Consider the following 22,036-nt stretch of genomic DNA (forward strand, 5'->3'; position numbering starts at 1 on the left):
CGACTTCCACCTTGCCTGCTGCGGATTGGTCTCTGCCTCCGCCTCTAAACTGCGACTAAAGAGCTTAGGGTTTGCTTCCGGGTCTTGGGCCCTGGCTTTGGGCGCAGAGGCTCCTGGGAGGTACGAGTCGTAATGGTGTCTGTATGATTTCCGGAGGCTGCAGCATTAGACCCCGGCCGACGTGAGCGGCAGGAGGGTAGCAGGTCGTCTCTGTTGTCCGAGAGGGGCGGGAAAGGGTGGTTGCGGCCGGAGTCGGCAGTAGAGAACCGGGCGCGGGCGGAGGAGGCCGCGGAGCAGCGGGCGGTGGTAGAGCCCGGCGAATCCCGGGCCGGCCGCGGAGCGCGGAGGGTGAAGGCAGCTTTGCAGACGGCGTTAAATAGGGTCCACGCCCCTCCAACCCCCCAACTCCCTGCGAGTCGGGCCTTGGGTGAAGAGTCAGCGAGTTTCTGGTAACAGCCTGAAGGCGAGCCCCCGGGAGGTGGGAGCGACGATGATCCGGGGGTGTGTGGGAGGCGGCGGCGCCCCCAGCGGCAGACAACCCAGTTTCTCCCTTTGCATACACCCCTTTTCCCTTTTTGAAAATCTGGAACAGTATACCGGTTCCCCCAGCGTCCCCACACTCATGCTTTTCGGACCCTTAACGGGGTTTTAGGAGCCACATCTGCCAGGCACCACTCTTGGCAGCTCAAAACCAAAAGTAACGCAAGGAATGGGTCCCGGAGTTTTGCTTATCAGAATCCTTTGGGGGGGAGTGTCCTGTCTTGAGCTTTGTAACCTACAAAAGATCTGACTTATAACGGTGGCTGTAGGAGAAAATTGGATCAACAAAGGGTTGGCGGAGAATTTTGCCCACGTAACCGTCATTAAACTTTAGCACTCGTTTCTCCAGGACACTCACTAACTTTGTCAGTGATTTTAAAGTAATTTTTGTTCTTGTCGTCACTAGCCTATTTTCTGTTTTACGAGGTTTAGTTAGGGTGTCTGGTGGAGTAATGTTGAGTTGAGAATTTTTAAAAGTTAATCGTGGCAGTGCTAAATTTTACAAGACTTTGACATTTCAATTCTCATATAATAATCCTTTGAGGGATATCTAGCCCATTTCACAGAAACTTAAGCCCGGTGACTTGCCCAAGGTCACAGAGACAGGAGAACAGGAACACAAACTCAGATCTTCATGAGAGATTTTTTTGCACTAAGAGCCGCCTAAGAAGCCGTATTCCTTATACACCCTGAGCTTCATAATTTGTTTTCTTCAAAACTTTTGTTTGAGATTCTTTAGGTAAATTTTGGAGAATGAGTTTTGGAAATTATTTCACAAGGATGGATATTTATGAATACTTTATGCAATGAGAGTTTATCATATTGGAATTAACTGGATACTGTTTTTCTTTAAAGCATAAAAGATGACAACAGCAGCTAGGCCAACTTTTGAACCTGCGAGAGGGGGGAGAGGAAAAGGAGAAGGTGATTTGAGCCAACTCTCAAAGCAGTATTCAAGTAGAGACCTACCTTCTCATACAAAGATAAAATATAGGTAACGAAGACTTTTCATTTTCTTGTTCAGAAAACAAGACTAAAAATGTTAAATGGCATGGTCATGAGACTGTAACATGTTTGAGGATTGATCGCTTAAGTCCTCTATTTTCATAGGCGTAGAATGCAATAGAGTATTTGACATTAAAATTATGCTCTGATTATAATGCACTACTGTATATTACTGATGCAGAAATTGCTGTTAACTGGGAATTTCCATATGTAGGTGGCACAGTAATAGTTACCTCAGAGGGCCTGTGCACGGTCTGCACTAATCATTATGAGATTAAAAGTGTCACAGTAATGAGCCCTGAGATGACATGGCTAACAAAAAGTAAAGACATTTTAATTCATCTGCAGCCTTATGGGAAAATATGTGTGACTCACTTTGTGCTTTTTGAAATATTGGAAACAGGGGCGCCTGGGTGGCGCAGTCGGTTAAGCGTCCGACTTCAGCCAGGTCACAATCTCGCGGTCCGTGAGTTCGAGCCCCGCGTCAGGCTCTGGGCTGATGGCTCGGAGCCTGGAGCCTGTTTCCGATTCTGTGTCTCCCTCTCTCTCTGCCCCTCCCCCGTTCATGCTCTGTCTCTCTCTGTCCCAAAAATAAATTGAAAACGTTGAAAAAAAAATTAAAAAAAAAAGAAAAAATGAAATATTGGAAACATCACAAGGATGTAACTTGTATCCGTGTTGCCTAAGTAACATTTTTGCCCTCATTTGTTTCTCCTTTAGACAAACCACTCAGGATGCCCCTGAAGAGGTTCGCAACCGTGACTTCAGGAGAGAGCTGGAGGAGAGAGAGCGAGCTGCCGCCAGAGAAAAAAATAGAGATCGTCCAACACGAGGTACTAACACTACCCCCAGACATTTGTTTCCTGAAATTAGGTCAATAACGGTTTTTATTTCATGTTCTAATCGGAACTGATCAGTATTTTGTTTGCCTTTAAAATATTGGTGTGAACAGTTTAAAATATTGTTTGCTTTAAGACATCAGGAACACTTTCTTAAGCGATTAGATTAGCACTGATGAGGTTGGGTTCTAATTCCATCTGTGCTTCTGTGGTAGAAGGAACAGGATGACCTGGGGATACCTAGTAGCTGTTGTTTCAGTTCACATAAAGGTGTTTGGGTTTTTTTTTTTAATCTTTTTTTTTTAATGTTTATTTATTTTTTGAGAGAGAGACAGAGCTCGAGAGGGGAAGGGCTAGGGAGAGAGGGAGACACAGAATCTGAAGCAGGCTCCAGGCTACGAGCTGTCAGCACAGAGCCCGATGCGGGGCTAGAACTCAGAAACTGCGAGATCGTGACCTGAGCCGAAGTCAGACAGACGCTTAACCGACTGAGCCACCCAGGCGCCCCTCACATAAAGGTTTTTACTGTTGAGAATAGCCACACTCATTGAGCCCCATAAGTTTCTGTCTATGAGGGTCTCTTAGTTTTGTCGCTAGTTTTTGGCAGGCATTTACAGGCATCAGTTACAGTAGCTTTTTTATATTTTCAGTATATGTAAACTATTTCCTCAATTTCCCGAGAGAGGCTATATAGTTCTCCTATTCAGATCAATACTTTCATTAATTCATTCAACAAATACTTAACCAAGGGCACATTCCAGGCACTGTGGTTCCTGTAAGCTCTTTGTGCCCACACGTCCCTAAAATGTTACAAGAAATGCAGTGTTTATTTTAGTAAGCTAAATGATGTTTGTTTTCCCCCAGAACATACAACCTCCTCATCAGTGTCAAAGAAACCTCGGTTAGACCAGATTCCTGCTGCCAACCTTGATGCAGATGATCCTCTAACAGATGTATGTTTTATTTCCTCCATTGATCTCCACGTGATAATTTTTTTATTGTGTTTTCTGAAATGCTTTTTTTGTTTTTTGACTTTGAGAAGTGACCTGTATTTATTTACTTCCTGTTATTCACATGTAGCCCTGACATCAGTGTTAAGCTTTATGGTTGATTTTTAAGTTTATTTATTTATTTTGAGAGAGTGAGAGCATGAGCAGGGGAGAGGCAGAAAGAGAGAGGGAGAATCCCAAGCAGGCTCCGCTCAGAGCTGGACACGGGGCTTGGTCTCACGAACCGTGAGATCATGACCTGAGCCAAAATCAGGAGTTGGACACCTAACCGATTGATCCACCCAGGCGCCCCATGGTTGATTCTTAAACAAAAAGTATTAATCACAAGAATAATCAAACTTCGGGGCGCCTGGGTGGCTTGGTCGGTTAAGCGTCCGACTTCGGCTCAGGTCATGATCTCACGGTCCGTGAGTTCGAGCCCCGCGTCAGGCTCTGTGCTGACAGCTCGGAGCCTGGAGCCTGTTTCAGATTCTGTGTCTCCCTCTCTCTCTGCCCCTCCCCTATTCATGCTCTGTCTCTCTCTGTCTCAAAGATGAATAAACGTTAAAAAAAAAAAAAAAAATTTTATATAAAAAAAAAAGAAAAAAGAAAAAAAAAAAGAGTAATCAAACTTCAAGGGCAAGTTTGATCTCCAGAGAACCACATAAGGAAGTGCTCTATTAAAGAATAAGCTTCCCTAAAAAAGAATTCTCTGTACTAAATCCTGGAGGTTGACCATGTTTTCTGTACCCCCAGAGGGCATTCCTCATCCTAGGGTGTCTGTCAGCACCCCCAAGAGTTGAACCCAGGGGCCTTTCCACATTAGATACCAAAGGTGCCCTCTCTAGATGTGCACTTCAACTTAATGGCTTCCTCTGCTTAGGAAGGGAAGCGATCTAAGTGGAAGGTTTTTAGAATTAGTGCTTCAGTTAACATTAAAATTCAGTGGGGCCCTGTAGTCTGTAATTAACTTGCAATTTTCTACATACAGTGGGAAAACATGAGTGGCCTTTAGTGGGGAGCATCAAACTAAATGTATATGTCAACAATTAATTCCAGACCTGACAGGGTGAATTCAGTAGTGAACTCAGTAATTAAATAAAGGGAACCCAATTTTAAATGGGACTTAATAACTATTTGTTTGAAATTATTCTGAGAATGTAGCGCCCTTTTTTGTACTTTTGATTATCCTTACTTCCTAGCTTAAAAGTTGTTTTGAGCTAGTAAAATTATTTGACTCTCAGGGTGATACACCGTGTACATATGTACTGCGTATATCAGTGTAGTATTTCTTCTCTGATTTTAGAACTATTTTCATATGTAAAATCTCTTTTGACCCTGTAAATTTGAAAGATATTTTGTTACCCTACTTGAAGTTACAATCTCAAACATATGAGGGACATTTTAGTAAGTATTCTGTAAGCTTGTTTGTGGGGTTTTATTTTATTTTTTGGTTGCTTGTTGATTTTAATTATATTTAAGTACATTTATCTTCCCCAACAGGAAACTGACTGCTGCCCCAGAGATTTGATAAGTGTGATTTTTATGGAAAAATAAATGAATAATGTGCCTTTTCTTTCCAATCTCCTGGGCCGTTGTCATTCTTTTTCAGGAGGAAGATGAAGATGAAGATTTTGAAGAGGAGAGTGATGATGATGATACTGCAGCTCTTCTTGCAGAGCTAGAAAAAATTAAAAAAGAAAGAGCTGAAGAGCAGGCCAGGAAGGTAAAATGGAAATACTAAATATTTACATCTTTCTCCATCTTCTGTGCTAAACTAGAAATATTTTTTGATGTAAGTAATACCATCTCGTATTAGAAATCATGCCATGTCTAGATATTACAGCACTTGTAGGTCTACAAGTCCTATTATTTTTGTGACATCCTAACTTCCTTGGTTGTGTTAAAAATTCTTTCCAGGGGCGCCTGGGTGGCTCAGTCGGTTGAGCATCTGACTTTGGCTCAGGTCATGATCTCACAGTCTGTGAGTTTGAGCCCCGCGTCGGGCTCTGTGCTGATGGCTCACAGCCTGGAGCCTGCTTCCGATTCTGTGTCTCCCTCTCTCTCTGCCCCTTCCCTGCTCATTCTCTTTCTCTGTCTCAAAAATAAAATAAAATTTAAAAAAAAAAATTATTTCCAAATAGCTCAGACATGCCTAATAATACTACCAGTCTGCTCTTCGTTCACATACTTGTTCATATGTTCAGCAGACATTGAGTCATTGTCCAGTAAGTGTCAGAGGAATCAAAGTTGAATACGATATATAACCATGGCCTACCGAGAACCCATGGATATAATGAGGCTATCTTTGTCTCCTCTTTGCAGCCTTCTTTCCAGGCATATGTTGATATAGTCTGTCAATAGGTTTTATATAACTTAGGGCAATTTACCTAACTTCTGGGTCCCCATATTCTCTCCATTTATACAGTGAAAGAAAAGAATGTCTGTCTCAGTGAGAGTTACAAGGATTACATAGAATCCATAGTACATACTTTTTTTTAAATTTTTTTTTTACATTTTATTTATTTTTGAGAGAGAGAGAGAGAGAGAGAGACAGAGCACAAGTGGGGGAGGGGCAGAGAGAGAGGGAGACACAGAATCCGAAGCAGGCTCCAGGCTCCAAGCTGTCAGCACAGAGCCTGATGTGGGGCTCGAACCTATGAACCGTGAGATCATGACCTGAGCCGAAGTCCGTTGCTTAACCGACTGAGCCACCCAGGCGCCCCCATAGCACATACTTGTAAACTTTGGATGAATTGGCCATAGTAATAAAAATAAGACAAGAAACAGGTGAGCTCGAACAGGTCACAGCTTTAGTGGTTCACAAGCCAGCGCTAAAGGAGTTTGGACTCGGGTTTTGAAGGCCATGAGGAGCTAGTTGATTTCAGCAGGAGATTGATAAGGTTGGATATGCATTTTATTTTTTTGTTTATTTTATTATGAAATATTTCAGTAACACCGGGAAACATGAATAATAAAATTATTGGATACGCAGTTTGGAAAGATTGCTCTGGCAGAGGTATGGAGGTTGTATTGAGAGAACTGATCGAGGAGGCTGTTCCAGTAATCCTCACATGCAATTATGATAATTTTGCATAATAGGAATTGGGATTGAGAGACTCAAGTAGATGCTGATAGAGCTGTCGAGGAAGTAAAATTGACCAGATAAAGTGGCTGATTAGATGTGGCAGCCACGATGACCCCCCAGTTTCTGGGGAGATGTTGCTGCCAGTCACTAATACAGGGGATGGCAGAAGGATGAGCGTGTTTAGACGGAGAGAAAAGAGATGACGACCTCTGGAACAGGTTGAATTTGATTCATTACGAGACATTCAGATGAAGATATCTGCTTCCACTTTCAAACAAAACAACTCAGCTTTTTCTAATGAGCCTCTCTCTGTGCAAGCTTGAACCAAGCTTGAACCAAGGATTTGTTCTGTTTAAAGGGGGGAAAAAGACTGACATGGGTTCATGTGAGGAGTCTAGGGAAGTAGAACATTGCTGGATTTCAAATTGGAAGAAGAATGTTTTAAGGATAGTTCTCATCAAAGTGTGGCATAATTCCCATAATAGCCTATAATTGTATCTAATTTTTAAAAATCAAAGAATTATAAGAACTTTCCTGATATCACTTGCACACCACTAGAGGGCAGTTGTTCTATTCCAGAATCTATCAGCTTGCCTAACAGCTCTAGATATGTAAAGAGACATAGAATTCAAATGCATTTGGTTGACCGTTAGAAAAGATAAATGTATTTCATTTCATTTATTTTTTTTAATGTTTGTTTATTTTTGAGAGAGAGACAGAAACAGAATGCGAGCTAGGGGAGGGGCAGAGAGGGAGGGAGACCCAGAGTCCGTAGCAGGCTCCAGGCTCCGAGCTGTCAGCACAGAGCCCCACACAGGGCTCGAACTCACGAGCTGTGAGATCATGACCTGAGCTGAAGTTGGACGCTTAACCAACTGAGCCACCCAGGCGCACCAAGAATAAACATTTTAGACAAAGATCTTGGAATTTTGTGGGGCTCATCTACTGTCTTTGTACAAAAATGTATTGATGTTTCTTGGGATTGAATGACAGTTATTTCTTTTTTTCCTGTTTGCCTGTCTGGTTTTCTAGTGGCTGGTTTTTGAGGTGTCCCAAAATAACATTTTCAAACCAGTCACCCTGTGTCAGGGGTTAGGAAGCTTTCTGTAAAGGGCCCGATGGTAAATATTTCAGGACATTTCAGGCTTGCAGACCATGCAGTCTCTAGTGCTCTCTGTAGCACAGAAGCCACTGCAAACAATACCAAAATGAATGAGGTTGACTATCCATGTTCCAGTAACATTTTATTTATAAAAACGGAGCGGTTTGGATTTGATATGCAGGCTGTTACCCATTATTAGCCTATGTTTGGGAACCATAACGTGCCTGGTACTTGAGTATGGAAAGGGTGGGCACCTTTGTTCCAGTGCTGTGTTTGGCAATCAGCCAGGACTCTGAAAGAAAAAATAATGCAGATATAAAATGGCCAGAACTTTATCATATCACATACATTATTATTATAAGTTGGATGCATTGTATATTTGAGCTCTTTTTTTTTTATAGCATCTCAGAGAAATATCTTTTCACTTTCAGCATCAATATAATTTGTTAAAAATACATAGTTTTTAGAAAGCTGTCTGCTCTTAATCTATGATGGATGCTCTTAATTTTGTTTGCTTAAGGTCTGAAAGTGACCTAAAGTAATTTCCCTGTTTATTTCCCTAAAAGTTGCATCTTGTCACTTCCCAGTTATTTGGCCTCTTAAAAATGAAATCTGTTGTTCACACTTGGATATTAAAATGAAATAATCATTAGCCTGTATGAAAAATTAGGTTATTTTTTAAAGTGATATAAAACACTATTAGGTTCACTTTAAATTGAAAGTCTCTTTTTCCTTGATTAATTTTTGTCATCCCTAAAATCCAATAAAGTAGGATTTATCTTTGGTTTAAAATAGCCTGAACAGATAGATCAGCAGTTACTATGGCTAAGAATTCTAGGCATTTTATATTTTTAAAAATGAAACAGGGTGATTTGAGTTTAAAGAGGTTAATGCTAAATTAAAAGTGAAGAAGGACGAGCTTGTAGCTGATGAAGAATGAGAGGTGTAAAAATGGAGAGTTAGTAGCAATAAATGATAAGAACAAAATGGAAAAACCTGCAGTGAATTAGTAGAAATGCATGTTAACTGAATATAAGATTTTACATGATTGTTTTATTTTAGGAGCTACTTCTTGGTAAATAATAACTTGTCACTAATCCTGGAGCTGCAAGTTTACATTGTTAATAGTTCAAAATAAAATTATTTTTTAATTGTGGTTATATATAGCCCATCTTTAAAAATAAAGGTAATAGTTTTGCTAAATGTGTCTTTTTGATGTTTAATATGTTCTGAAATTATTAGAATATATTTATTGATGTATTCTCTTAGAATGAGCGATGAATTTTGTATGTACTTCAAGAAAGAAAATAGGTTTAAATATGCATTCTAGAATTTCAGAGTCGGACTAATGAATGTATGATGACAAGCATGAAATACTGATAGTAAAAAAGCCAAATTGTTTGGATTAAGTGAGACTTTTCTGGTATATCTTACATCTTTTTAAAAAAAAAAAAAAAAGGCTACCTTGATTCTTACTCCAGCTCCCTCATAAAAATCCTAACAGTCTTTTAAAATAGGAGTTATGCAAGAAGATTGATCCCAGAATTAATGTAAGTAAATGAGCCCTCCTCTGTTATTGACAGGAACAAGAACAAAAAGCTGAAGAAGAAAGAATACGTATGGAAAACATATTGAGTGGAAACCCTCTCCTTAATCTCACTGGCCCATCCCAGCCTCAGGCCAACTTCAAAGTTAAAAGAAGGTACTTTACACTAATGAGTTGGATATATATTGCAGATTGGGAGTTTTATACCAAGCTATATTATGTGAAGCCTCTAAAAACCCCTTTTTCACTGGTCATCTTCTCCGTCAGATATTAGAATGATAGAAGGAGAAGGAATGAACATGTACTTACTTTCAGTAGATATTTCTGATAACTAGCTGTACACCAAATACTGTTGTTTTTTAATTTTTTTAGTGTTTGTTTATTTTTGAGAGAGAGAGAGTGCAAGCTGGGGAGGGGCAGAGAGAAAGGGAGACACAGAATTCAAAGCAGGCTCCAGGCTCTGAGGTGTCAGCACCGAGCCTGCTGCAGGACTTGAACTCACGAGCCGTGAGATCATGACCTGAGCTGAAGTCGGCTGCTTAACCGACTGAGCCACCCAGGTGCCCCCAGATACTGTTCCAAGCGCTAGGGATGGAGCAGTGCATTGAGCCATTGGCGCTACAGAAGTTACGTTTTAGATCTGTGTGGGAAGAGTCCCAAGCTCACCCTTCACATTCAGAGACTCGCCAGAAGGACACAGAGGACTCTGCATATAGTTGTTCTCATGACTAACAGAGCCACAGCCAGGTCATAAGGGGGAAAGCTACAGGAGGAATCCATGTGCACACTTCCCCATGCTCTGTCCCTCTTCTGAGGGTCACCCAGAATATTCTTTACTCTAGCAGTGACAGGTGGACATGGGCCAGTACATGAGCCTTACTGGTTATACCCCAGTAGTTTCTTCTTTTGTTGCCATAAAATGCACATACTATAGTGGATGATTACTAAGTGGTAACTGATCAAAGAGCATAAAATCTGGTAATCCGAACTATAGTAAATTGACCAGTTATTATCATCTAGAACCATCTACAGTAACCAGGGTAATACCAGTGCTGCCTCTTTGTTTCAGACCTGAAAACATTAAATATTTATGCAATTAAGCCGGTGTATTTCTGCTTTTTAACTCAGAGTTTCTCATACAGGAGAAGTCATAAGAATGTATGCTCTAAATAGGAATTGCCTTTCCTGCTGTAATAAAGCAAAATTACAACCTATTAAGAATTACTTTATTCTTTTGGGTGTAATTGCTGCATCAGATGATGTATATGTTGAGCATATTTCTGGGTAATGACTAAGCTTTGCAACTCACTTTTTTCATGTCTCCTGATACAGACATGTAAGTGTTCTGTTTGCTTTTTTCCTTTAGGTGGGATGATGATGTTGTTTTCAAGAACTGTGCAAAAGGTGTAGATGATCAGAAGAAAGACAAAAGATTTGTAAATGATACACTGCGATCTGAATTTCACAAAAAGTTCATGGAGAAATATATTAAATAGTACAGTTTTATGTGCTTAATTAAAGACTGTAAAATGTAAACGATCATTCTGACTTTGTTCTGTTTTCTCTTTCCCCATCTACATTAAGCATAGGCTTCCCTAATTTTAAGTTCCAAAATATACTCTCCTTTATGGATCCATTATTTGATAAGGACTTGGGAATTGGTTTAACCTAGTTTCCATTCTTGGAATATTTCCAGTCATATGTTTCCCTTTTAATATGGGAACGGGAGCCTTCTTATAATAAATATTTTGAAAAATCTATATAACCAAATCTGTGTCCCCATCTTTTTTGTTGAAATGTATGCAGCTTTTAAAACATTGCATATTTTGTTTTGTGAATTGTATTTCTTTGTGCATTAATTTTTTTCTCCTCATTTCTTTGACATTGATTTAAGGTCAGTTAATGTGTAATGTCTTCTCTGCTTTTTTAAAAGCGTGATGGAAGATGAAAAGAATTCTGTTTTGGCCCACATGTTGGTATAGAAGAGTGTCCTCAACCTCTAAGCTCCCTGAGTGTGTGTCTGAGGGTGCATGGGGTATCTTTCGCTTCTGCAAGCACTCCTTTCTTTTTTTCTTGGCCCAAAACAGCTCCTTGAGCATGCCCAGTAAGCATGTGGCACTCACCTGTGTTTTCCTGGATACTCAACGGCCATGTCTCTTTTGAATGAGATAGAGTTTGCACACTGATCGACTTTAGGATGCAGAGCATAGGAAAGTTCTAAACAGCAAACAGTACATGAAATAAAACCTTTGGAAATAGGATTTTGTTTGCTTGTTTGTTACCTTCGAGGATATGTACGTGGGAAGTGGGAACGTCTCTACACAGCTGGAAAGTTAAGTTTCCCTAAGCCTGGGCTCTGATTTAAGGGTGTCACTTTGGTGGAAAAATTGGGATCAGAAATGGAGCCGTTTACAGAGACTCCGTCCTAAGATTCTTCAGTTGTAACTGATAGCTCGATAAGGTTAAAGATAAAACTTAGAAAGCAAAAATAACATGCTTTTATCACTGACTATTTATTCCAACCCTTTGAGAGCATATTCACTACTCCAGCATTTCCCCAGTGGAAGCTTGGACACGGGTTGTATGTAGCCTGAGCCAGGAGTAAAGCTGGAAATGGGGCCCAGGTTTCCACATTCATGCTCTGCATTTTTTTCCAGTTGATCTATTTACACAAAATTTTGAAGACTTCAGTTAGTGGGGTTTTTTTTAAACCCTTTATTAATATTTAAAGCCCTATTTTTAAAATCTCTCCAGCTTTACAATTTACAAAGTGCCTTTACATTCATTTTCAAGTTTCTAAATAGCACCACTGTTACATACGAAGGAAGTCCCGGGGGCTTCCAAATGAAGATGAGACTTAGGCCAAATGACTGCATCGAAGGTAATACAGGTATGAATGCCTTCAAACTACATGAAAATGTGCTTCTAGATGTGATGTGAAAGACCTTAGATTCCCAAAACTAGTCTTGGGACTCAGGGCAAAGTGAAGGAAAAGAGGTGGGGGGCACTGAATCATAAAAAGCTTCAATTTTTTAGCATCTGAAAGGCGGATCGCGCACTGGGGCTGATGTAGGTGCACCCTTACCACAGCCTGCGCTGACTTCAGATTCCCTGTTTGGTTCAGGAAGAATCGGAGTAAACGTCATTTCGATGTCTTCATTCCCCTTTTGACTATAGTTTCCCAGCGTAAAACAGGTTGTGTAACCTGAGTCGGATGCAAGAAACCTAATGTTCCGGTGTCAGCTCTCAGATTTACAGAGCAGGGAACAGTCTCCTTAGTTCTGATGCCTTGCAATCTTGGAAAACATTGAGGGACCTTTTATCCCTCTGAGGGCCCATGCTGAGTGCGGACCAGGGCTTTGAAGCCAGATGGACCTAGACGTGAAGCCCGGGTCTGTCACTTCAGGCTTTGACACGGTATTCACGAAGGTTGCTTGTACTGCGTTCATTTAATAGACACCGCTCCCTGTGAAAGGTAGGCATTATTTTCCCTGTTTTATAGACAAGGAAATTGAAGTTTATAAGAGAAGTTTAAAAGCAAAGTCCTAAACCTTTAAGGGGGTAAGGGCGAGATGCCAACCTAGAACGGTCTTTATTCTTAAAGCCCATCCTCTTAATTACTAGGCTCGACTGCCTCTTCATGTTAATTAGTCCCGACTTTCCTCACCTACGAAACAATAGCAGTGAGACAGTCATAAGGGAGTTTGGTGGGAACTGAGTAATGCTCTGAGGTGTAGGTATCTGGCAGGTACATAGTAGGGATGTCTTACATGTTCTCTATGCTGGCATACAGCAGGGGTCGCTAAAACTTAGAAAATCTATTGTTCTATTCATGGTCCCACTTTGAATTAAGAGACTCCCTAACTCATCAGAGCTTGGGTTGGGCAAGAGATACGGTAATTGCTTTTGCTTGGTTGCCAGGATCAGAAACCTAGTGACAGACACTCCAGTGGAATAGAGGCTTATCTTAAGAATACTTAAGGACACCTGGGTAGCCCAGTCGGTCAAGCGTCTGACATTGGCTCAGGTCATGATCTCACCATTCGTGAATTCAAGCCCCGCGTTGGGCTCTGTGCTGATGGCTCAGAGCCTGGAGCCTGCTTCGGATTCTGTGTCTCCTTCTCTCCCTCTGCCCCTTCCCTGCTCTCTCTCTCTCTCTCTCAAAAATAGGTAAACATTAAAAAAAAAAAAAAAAACAGACAGAATACTGAAAAGGCACCTCCTCTGCTCAGCTCTGACTCTACGTCTGTCAATTCATGTGCCCCACTTCCTTAGCAAGACTAAATTTCTGCACCAAAATACTAGAGGCCGTTCATTCATGCTCCTGGCTTCGCAGGATCAGGCCCTCCTGGGTCCGTGTCCCCTGGAGACTGGAAGCACCAGCACCAGGGAGCGGGAGTGGGGTGGGGTGTGCCCTGTCTCTGAGACGGCTACTTAGGAGGACTCCTTAGATGATACCACTCTGAGGAGGAGGGGGTGGAGCAAGGGAGAGGAGGTCAGCCAACCTTTCTGATGACCCACGTGTTAACCCAACCCCCCTTCACGGGGCAAAGTCTGTGGAACATGGAAGACAGGACCGGCCTTGGGCTCCCCCTCCGATGAATGTTGGGTGCCATTTTGTTTGTGGTATTGTGGGAAGGTGGCTCTCACACCTTCTCTAAATCACACTCCCGTAGAGGCCCCTGCTACATCTTAGCCATAGGGATCTTTCTATATCAAAACTGTTTTAGGTGTTTTTCTTCGTTTGAGAATGTCGGGCTCTCGCCTGGCCTAGCTGTCAGAGGCACATGAGGAGGGGGAGGAAGGGGAGGGAGAAATCTGTCATGTTCACTCTCCCAAGAGAGGCATCTGCCCTGTTCTCTCTCCAGGGTGATCTTTTCATCTAACCATACTTTTGAGCCGCCTCTCTTTTGAGAAAGAGGCAAAGAAATAGCTCTTAAAGGCCCCAGACTACTTGGAAGCAGCCCTCCCGGAGCTCAGCCATCTCTGTATGTGCCAGAGTCCGGGGAAGAAGGTAAGAGGAGCAGGTGCTTCAATAACCTTTTGACTTCAGAAGAAGGGTTCTAACGCATCCTGGGATTTCCTCAACACACACCTGTCCTTGAAAGTCTAACTCCTTGGGGCGCCTGAGTGGCTCAGTCGGTTAAGCGTCCAACTCTTGATCTCGATTCAGGTTTGTGGGTTCGAGTTCTGCATCGGGCTCCCTGCCGATGGTGCTGAGAGACTGTCTCCCTCTCTCTCTGCCCCTCCCCTGCTCACTATCTATGTCTCTTCCTCAACATAAATAAATAAACTTAAAAAAAAAAAAATGAAACAACAACACAAAAAGAAACTCTAACTCATGGTCCCAGAGGCCGATTTCCAGAAGGTGAGTTAGGTAAGTGCTGGGACTTAGTCACTCTCAGAGAGCGTGTACTTCCAGGAGACCACTAGGGCACAAAGGCTAGGGATGAGGAGAAGAACTAAGGCAAGGCGCGCGGCAATGCTTGGGCAGTGGCCCCACAGAGTCACAGGCCCAGCCCCACCAGGCACCCCTCTCCCGTCCCCCAAAGAGTCACTGGCTACCAGGTCACTTCCCTACTTACCCCCTTCAACAAACCATCACCATTTAAGAAATAAAATGGAAAACAATCCCATTCATGGGAGCTACACAAAATCTAAGGCATATAGTCACACACGTAAGCAACGTGCAGGACTTGTTTGAAGAAAACTCTAACACTCTACTGTGGGGCGTTAGAAAGGTTAATACGTGGGGAGAAATAACCTATATCTGGATGGGAAGGCTCAACGGTGGGAAGATACCAGCCCTCCACCCAAAAGAAATGATAAAATTCCAGGAGGCTGGGATTTTTACGTTTATCTCATTATCATTTACTCATTTTTTTTTTTTTAATTTTTTTTTTTCCAACATTTTTTATTTATTTTTTTGGGACAGAGAGAGAGACAGAGCATGAACGGGGAGGGGCAGAGAGAGAGGGAGACACAGAAGCGGAAACAGGCTCCAGGCTCTGAGCCATCAGCCCAGAGCCCGACGCGGGGCTCGAACTCACGGACCGCGAGATCGTGACCTGGCTGAAGTCGGACGCTTAACCGACTGCGCCACCCAGGCGCCCCCATTTACTCATTTTTAATTGAAACACTGTGGACATGCAAGTTGAGATTTTATTTTTAACGAATGTCTTGACCAAATTGTTGAACACTTGTCTATGAACATAAATTTGTAAAAACGGAACATAGTGGAAAGTTCAGAAACAAATGCAAGTACGTGAAAAATTTTTACACATAAGAAAAATTTTTAAAGGTAAAGAAGCAGGAAAAAAGAAAATCTATGGGGAAAGCGTAAACGATTCAGTAAATGGCGTCAGGAAAGTTTCCCAACAATGTGGTAGAAAATACATTGCTACCGTTGAGCACAAGGGCAGTGTAAGACTCATCGATTTGGCCAGTCAAGAAAGGAGAGGCCATCTAGGGCACCTGGGTGGTTCAGTCGGTTGAGTGTCCGACTCTTGGTTTCGGCTCAGGTCCTGATCTTGTGGTTCTGAGATCGAGTCCTGATCTTGTGGTTCCGAAGTCAGACGCTCAACTGACTGAGCCACCCAGGCGCCCCAAGGCTGCAGCTAATTTGCATAGCTTTCTGCTGTATCCCAAGGGAGGTAGAAAGCCGCAAACCACATCAGTACCAGAAGGCCATGGGAAGCTGTCCCTGACGGAATCCTTAGGAGACAGGGATTTGCTCCTGGCAAATCTCCCGTTTTCCCCAGTCCAGAAAGATCCCAAGGCGTCCTGCCAGGATTCGCATCAGCTGCGCTCAGCTCCTGCGCAGGGGGCCGGTGCAGGTGCCTGTGAGGTCTGGCTGCCCGCACAGAGCTGTTCCCTCAGAAGTCCTCTGGGGGACATTTCCTCTCCTTGAAGATTTAAAGGAAAAGAACAAATAAATATACTAGAGAAACATATAGGTAAATGCGTGTTTAATCCTGGGCTGGGGTGGCCTTTCGGAGCATGATAGCAAAAGCAGAAAATAACAAAAGAAAAAGCAAACAGATAAATTGATTCTATGAGAAGATTTTGTAGATCAATGAGTTTAAAATACCAATATTGTGATTCAATTCCTTGGCTGACACAGCTTTTTTATTTTCTTAGAGTTTCTGATTACCTTTCTCTTTTTCATTAATGTCTTTATTTATCTTTATTTTTAAAAGTTATTTCATTATATGAGATTAGTAGGCAAGTTCTCTCTATATCCTTCTAGGTGAATACTCTCAGCCTTTAATGCTCTCCCACATGGAATCTCCCATTTTCAGGGTCCCGTGTCTTTCTCCTCGATTTGTTCGTCTCTCAGAATACACCCTGCAGTAACTTCCTAGGGAAGGATGAATGAGAGGTAGCACGTCTGGGTCCTTGTATGTCTACATCTAGCTTTAGTCTATCCGCCCCCACCCGCTGACTCACCCCCACCCGCCCCCTCAACCGCCACCCCACACACACCATTGAGAGTTTTCCTGAGTGTGGGTTTAAAATAAATGTCTCTTAAAATTTAAAAGGTTTGCTTCATTTTTTTCTAAATTCCAGGATTGCTGGGGTGCCTGGGTGGCTCGGTCAGGTAAGTGTTGGACTCCCGATTTCAGCTCAAGTCGTGATCTCACGAACCGTGAGATCGAGCCCCACGTGGGGCTCTGTGCTGACGGTAGGGAGCCCGCTTGGGATTCTCTCTTCCTGTCTCTGCCTCTCTCTCTCTCTCAAAATGAATAAATAAAGATTTAAAACAATGTTCAATAAATGTCACTATTGCTTCTGAAAACTTTTGTTATCAATCTCCTTTATATTCCTTTATATATGTCCTAATATTTTGTTTTTAATGCCTGCGATCTTTTTGGCATGTTCTCTCTCTTTCTCCGTCTCTCTCTCTGGCTGGTTTACAAGTTCATAATGATATACCAGCTGTGAGTCTATTACCATTGTATTTTGTTTGATTCTCAGTGAGTCCTTTGATGGTGATTCCCAGCCTTGAATTCTGGTAAAAAAATTTCTCCCCTCTCTTTCCTCTAGTCTCTGTTCAGAACACCAGTTGATTGGTAGATTACCCTTCCATCTTTTTTTTTCTTCATATTTCTTTTTTTGTTCTACTTTCTAGAGAATTTTTGCCCCCTTTCATTTCAATTATTTTGCTGAATTTTTGTGTAATTTTGGCAATCATATTTAACATTTTCCAATCTCTTTTTTATTCTCCTAACTTCTCTCCTGCTCCCAGTAGTTTTCAACCTTGGCTGCACATTAGAATTACCTGGAACCTCTTAAAAACATCAATGCCCAGGCCATATCCCAACCAATTAAATCAGAATCTTTGGGACATCTGCATTTTCTAAAGCTCTCCAATTGATAGCACTCGTTATCCTAGTTTGAGAACCACTGCATTATCCTAGTTTGAGAACCACTGCATATACCCGCAGTATCTTTTTCTTCAATATTATATTAATATTGGGTATTCTTTAACATTATTAATATCTAATATTCTGTATATACTACATGTGTACGTACTAGCTAGCTAGATAGGTAGATACACTATCTACTTAACTTAATTCCTGCCCTATATAGAGCAGATATAATTCTCAGGCTACAGACTCAGATATGCATAAATACATATTGTTTTAATTCGATTTAATTTGATTTAATTTCTACTTCCAGCCCCTATCCTCACAGATAGAAGAAATTTAATCTTAGGCGATGCAATTTTATTTCAGACCTGGGTTTATATATGCAATATCTTTTGACTCTTTCTTAAGTTGTTTATTTGGGAGAGGAGAGAAAAGTGCTTGGTCATTATTTTTAAACTGAGGCACCTCATTGAATAAATTATTCAATGTCAAAATGAAATAGGGGCACCACCATTTCGTTCTTCCTCTTAGCTTCCGTTATGCTTAGCAGTGACATGTCACTCGTTCAGATACAGCACATTTATTAACACATATATTCTGTCTTTTATAAAAGTTTATTTGTGCCTTTGTCTGATCCTTCCAGCAGACTGTATTTTTCCCTCTGGAAAGGAGAACTGCACATCATGCATGTCAAGTTCCCAGCATGGTACATTACACAGTCATTTCCTCTGAGCTGAAGTCTGTGTGTTTCTGTCTAGATATCAGGGCAGGTGTTAATGGGCAAACTAGATATAAAATGTTTTACAGCCAAGCGCACACACACACTTGCTCTCTCTCACACACACCTGTGTGCACACACCCTCACAGACATGTCTGCACACGGAGGCACACATCATCTTTTTTCCTCCACCTGTTCCAAATTTCCACCGTGCACGAAGCTGTCACCATCCCAGCTGCCTCTCTGTGATCCGGTTTGCACACGTCATGGCCGCGCTAACGGCTCCCTAAGAAAGGGCAGGGAGAAGGGACCCGCCAGATCCCAGGACAGAGGATGAGGTTGCCCTTGGCGAGTCTAAAACCAAACGCAGCTCTCTGCCTTTCCTTCCCCCAGTTCACGCACCTCTGGTATTTATAGCCTATTTTCAGAACGGTGAGGATGAGGTGCCCCATCATGTTAGTAAAACGTACAGGTTCTGGTCATATTTTTAATCCACACTGAAGCGTTCTTCAAGCCGTTTCATGGGTTAACCCCCGTGTAGGCTGGCCAGAGCTAAGCTAACTACGTCTGGTGCCGGAATTCTAGATTCACCGAGAAGCCCCAAGGTGTTGGGAGTTCTATGCTTCTGACCTTGGGAGACTGTTCTAATGCCAGGGGAAAACAACTGCTGCTGTGCTCTCTCGCTCAGACTGTAATTAAGAGATCTAAATTCCAAGAAGTTTGGCTCTTGAATTTCGTGATTCTCTGACTACATGGATTGATTTTTCATATCCACAAATGTATGTTTACATAATGTTCTGGTGCATTTCACAGTGTACAAGTTATTTCCTGGCAAGTTGGCTAGCCTGGGTGGTAGGACCCCTCCTCTCTTTGGCCACCGTTGGGGCAGAGGAAGTCAGCGTTTGTCTCACTGCTTCTCCAGGAGAGCAACCGTCTGTGTCCGTATCCTGTCCCCACCTGGTGGTCCACTGTGAACACAAGGTCAACATCCATCAGATGACAGAGTTGTCCACTCCCTACTTCCCTGCTTACCGTCCCCTTATTTCCCAAAGCGGAATACACATTTTTACCTAATGAGAAAAAAAGTTAATTTAAGGTACTATTTTATTAATGCATAATTTAGTTATTCTTCCTTTTCAATAATTATCATATAAAGTTTCAGCATATGTCAGTTAATATATACTGTTCACCACTGACCACGTTTACATTGCTTCTGCCTCACTTTGCCACCGTTCTTAACAATTTTTGATACGTATATGTAATTTCACGTAACATGAATTTCATTTTATTTCATATATTATGTGTGCTTTTTACTTTTTTAAAAAATTTGTTACAGTTTATGCTGAGAGAGACAGAGACAGAGTAAGTGGAAGGGGCATAGAGAGAGGGAGAGAGAGAGAGAGAGAGTCCATGCTGCCAGCACAGAGCCTGATGCAGAGCTTGAACTCATGAACCATGAGATCATGACCTGAGCCGAAACTAAGAGTCGGACACTTAACAGACTGAACCACCCAGGTGCCCCGTGTGTGCTTTTGAAAAACTAAGATAAAAAGACTCAGCATTCTTCTACTTTGTTTCTTGCTTTCCTTTTTCTCTCTTTCCCTGCTCCTTCCATGTTAGCGCCCACGAGAGAACCCATATCAACAGCCTAATGTGTATCGTCCATGTTCCTCTCCTTCGCTCCTATGATCACACGCACGCTTGCACACGAACACTTACTCGTTTTACGTATATGGGATCATATGATCTAATTCCCTGCCTCTGTTATTCTTACTCAGCAAAACTGCATAGAAATATTTCCAAGATAACTAGTATAATTCTAAATCGTTCTTCTTAATGGAGATGGGCAAGGTTTAGTGGTGTTCTGGAACCATCTCGGATTTAGTACTCGCCTAAGAGCTAGTATTTCAATATCCAGAAATTTTGTAGGCTAGTTATAAGTCATAAGTAGCTTGAAATTGTCCATCGTGGGAGAATTTATACCACAGAAACTGGCAAACGGTATCAATCAGGGCCTTCTGGTGACAGTTCACAATAACTGATACGAGTGTGATCACCTTTTGACTGGCTGTTCATATTATTTCTCTCTTCTATTTGTTTTCTGTTCCCCCCATTGTGAACCATGTTATAATAAACTCCGAGGACTTGAGTGGTGCTGAACAGGTTGGGGCAGCTGGCCCACAGTCGTTGAGTCCTGGCTGGACAGGGTAGCGGGGAGGGGGGGGGGGTTCGGTGTCCGGCATCGCACCCCAACTGCAGCTGCTTCGCTGTTCCCTTGCCGGCTCCTTTTTCAAGAACGCCCTATGTGGACACTTCCTCTGAGGCTCTTCCGTGGTGTTGACTCTCATCCTGGCCTCCATTTCATAGACTCCTCTACTTACACCCTTCCTGCCTGTTGTCCTTAGCCGCCTCCTCTAGCCTTTACATTCTGAGGCAGACCCACATAGAGTAACAAAGGCACAGTCCCTTGGGTTTTGCTCCCTAAGGAACTTGTGGATGGCGGGTAGTGTGGAGACCGGGTAGAGGCGGGAAAGAGCTGGTTTCGCTCGCTCTTTCAGAAAGCAATGGTTGCTTAATGTTGCTGATCTCCGGACTCTGTCTCCGGCCCCAGCTCCTGGATGTTTCTGTGTCTGCTGAGCATCTCCACCCGCGCCCCCACCCCCCCAGCACCTCACGTTCAACAAACATCTCCAGCGCAGAGCCCCTTCTCTTCCTTCCCTGCCTTCTGCCCACACCACGACTTTGGCCGGCTGCCACTTCTCCCAGAGCCATTCCTCTCCGTGGCGTTTAAACAAGGTGCATGTGGAAAGCCTGGGTGTCAAGCCATACCAGTTCCCTGTCCTTCCTTCTCTCTTTTCTGGAGGAAGAGAAGCCTCGATGAAAAAGGAACGTTCATAGAATTGCCAAAGGGAACGCGCTTGCAAGTAAAGGTACGAGTGTTCTCTAAGGGCACCTGGGTGGCTCAGTTGGTTAGGCGTCTGACTTCCACTCGGGTCATGATCTCATGGTCCGTGTGTTCAAGCCCCACAGCACAGAGCCTGCTTCGGATCCTCTGTCTCCTTCTCTCTCTGCCCCTCCCCAGCTTGTTCTCTCTCTCTCTCTCTCTCAAAATAAATAAATAAACTTAAAAAAGAAAGAAAGGAAGAAAGAAAATGTTCTTTAGACAGAGAAAGCAAGCATGGGAGCCTCCAGAGGAAAGGGCCACTCGGAGTTGACGTTTTACCACTTTTTTATTGACCACGATTTAATGAGAAACGAGATGACGTGGGTGCCCAAGAAGAGGCAGCCCAGGCTCACTCTGGCTTTGCTGTCACCAGCCACGAGGGGGGCTGTAGTCCAGGGCTCACCAGACCTGCTTAGTCGCCTTAGACCCCTGGCCAGGCTGAGGCAGAGGACGAAATTTAGCTGAAAGCATCCAAGTCAGAGAAAAAAAAAATGTTTCCTTGAGTTTCTTCTCTTCCACTGGAAAATTGCCCAAAGCAGGCGCATCCATCAACCCTGGACGAACACTGCTACATCCATCCTCCCATTATCTCCTGAGCGGGGTCACTGGAAAAAGCTCATAAAACATGTGAAGACAGAACATAATTATTTAATAGGCTGTCAGAAGCCCGAGCACCCCGGTCCAGCAGCATACCAGGAAAAATGAAAGATCGCTCATGTGGAAAAGTTTGTGGTTTTTGAAGCCAAAAAAGAAATTGGAAGAAATAAAGCTAGAATGTGTTTTGCTTATAATAGTGAGTCAGTGCCTTTAGCGGGTGGGTCTACACACGTGCTTAACACTGAGCACCTACTCTGTGCAAGGCACTGTTTTGTTCTTAAAAAAATTTTTTTTTT

At 42.6% G+C, this 22,036-nt stretch overlaps 2 protein-coding genes across 7 annotated transcripts in view; one reads left to right on the forward strand and one right to left on the reverse strand.

Annotated features, from left to right (window-relative positions):
* The window catches only part of LOC131487116 (lysine-specific demethylase 4D-like), a 34,384-nt gene extending 34,174 nt beyond the window's left edge, over positions 1–210 (reverse strand). Inside the window, exon 1 of the mRNA XM_058687414.1 lies at positions 11–210. The gene's annotated coding sequence lies outside the window, so the exon portion shown is untranslated. The remainder of the gene's footprint in view (positions 1–10) is intronic.
* Positions 32–11,370, forward strand: CWC15 (CWC15 spliceosome associated protein homolog). Of its 6 annotated transcripts, none has more exons than XM_058687421.1 (7): positions 32–120; positions 1,396–1,534; positions 2,266–2,378; positions 3,249–3,337; positions 4,986–5,099; positions 9,147–9,265; positions 10,476–11,370. In XM_058687421.1, the coding sequence occupies exons 2-7, from the start codon at positions 1,404–1,406 to the stop codon at positions 10,603–10,605; spliced, it is 696 nt and encodes a 231-aa protein (XP_058543404.1). In that variant the 5' UTR covers positions 32–120; positions 1,396–1,403; the 3' UTR covers positions 10,606–11,370. The 6 variants fall into 6 exon arrangements, with proteins under 6 accessions (XP_058543404.1, XP_058543403.1, XP_058543402.1 ...); XM_058687420.1 differs by having other exon boundaries at positions 80–181; XM_058687419.1 differs by having other exon boundaries at positions 86–196.
* The last annotated feature ends 10,666 nt before the right edge of the window (positions 11,371–22,036 follow it).

Source organism: Neofelis nebulosa, chromosome 10, assembly GCF_028018385.1.
Source record: "Neofelis nebulosa isolate mNeoNeb1 chromosome 10, mNeoNeb1.pri, whole genome shotgun sequence".
Lineage (NCBI taxonomy): Eukaryota > Metazoa > Chordata > Mammalia > Carnivora > Felidae > Neofelis > Neofelis nebulosa.

What these genes read in the sequence shown, in the direction of transcription:
- CWC15 (XM_058687421.1), top strand. Translation starts at nt 1,404, where the DNA reads ATGACAACAGCAGCTAGGCCAACTTTTGAACCTGCGAGAGGGGGGAGA. An exon ending in TAGAGATCGTCCAACACGAG is followed by an intron (nt 2,379 to 3,248) that starts GTACTAACACTA and finishes GTTTTCCCCCAG; the next exon opens with AACATACAACCTCCTCATCA. An exon ending in CTGAAGAGCAGGCCAGGAAG is followed by an intron (nt 5,100 to 9,146) that starts GTAAAATGGAAA and finishes TGTTATTGACAG; the next exon opens with GAACAAGAACAAAAAGCTGA.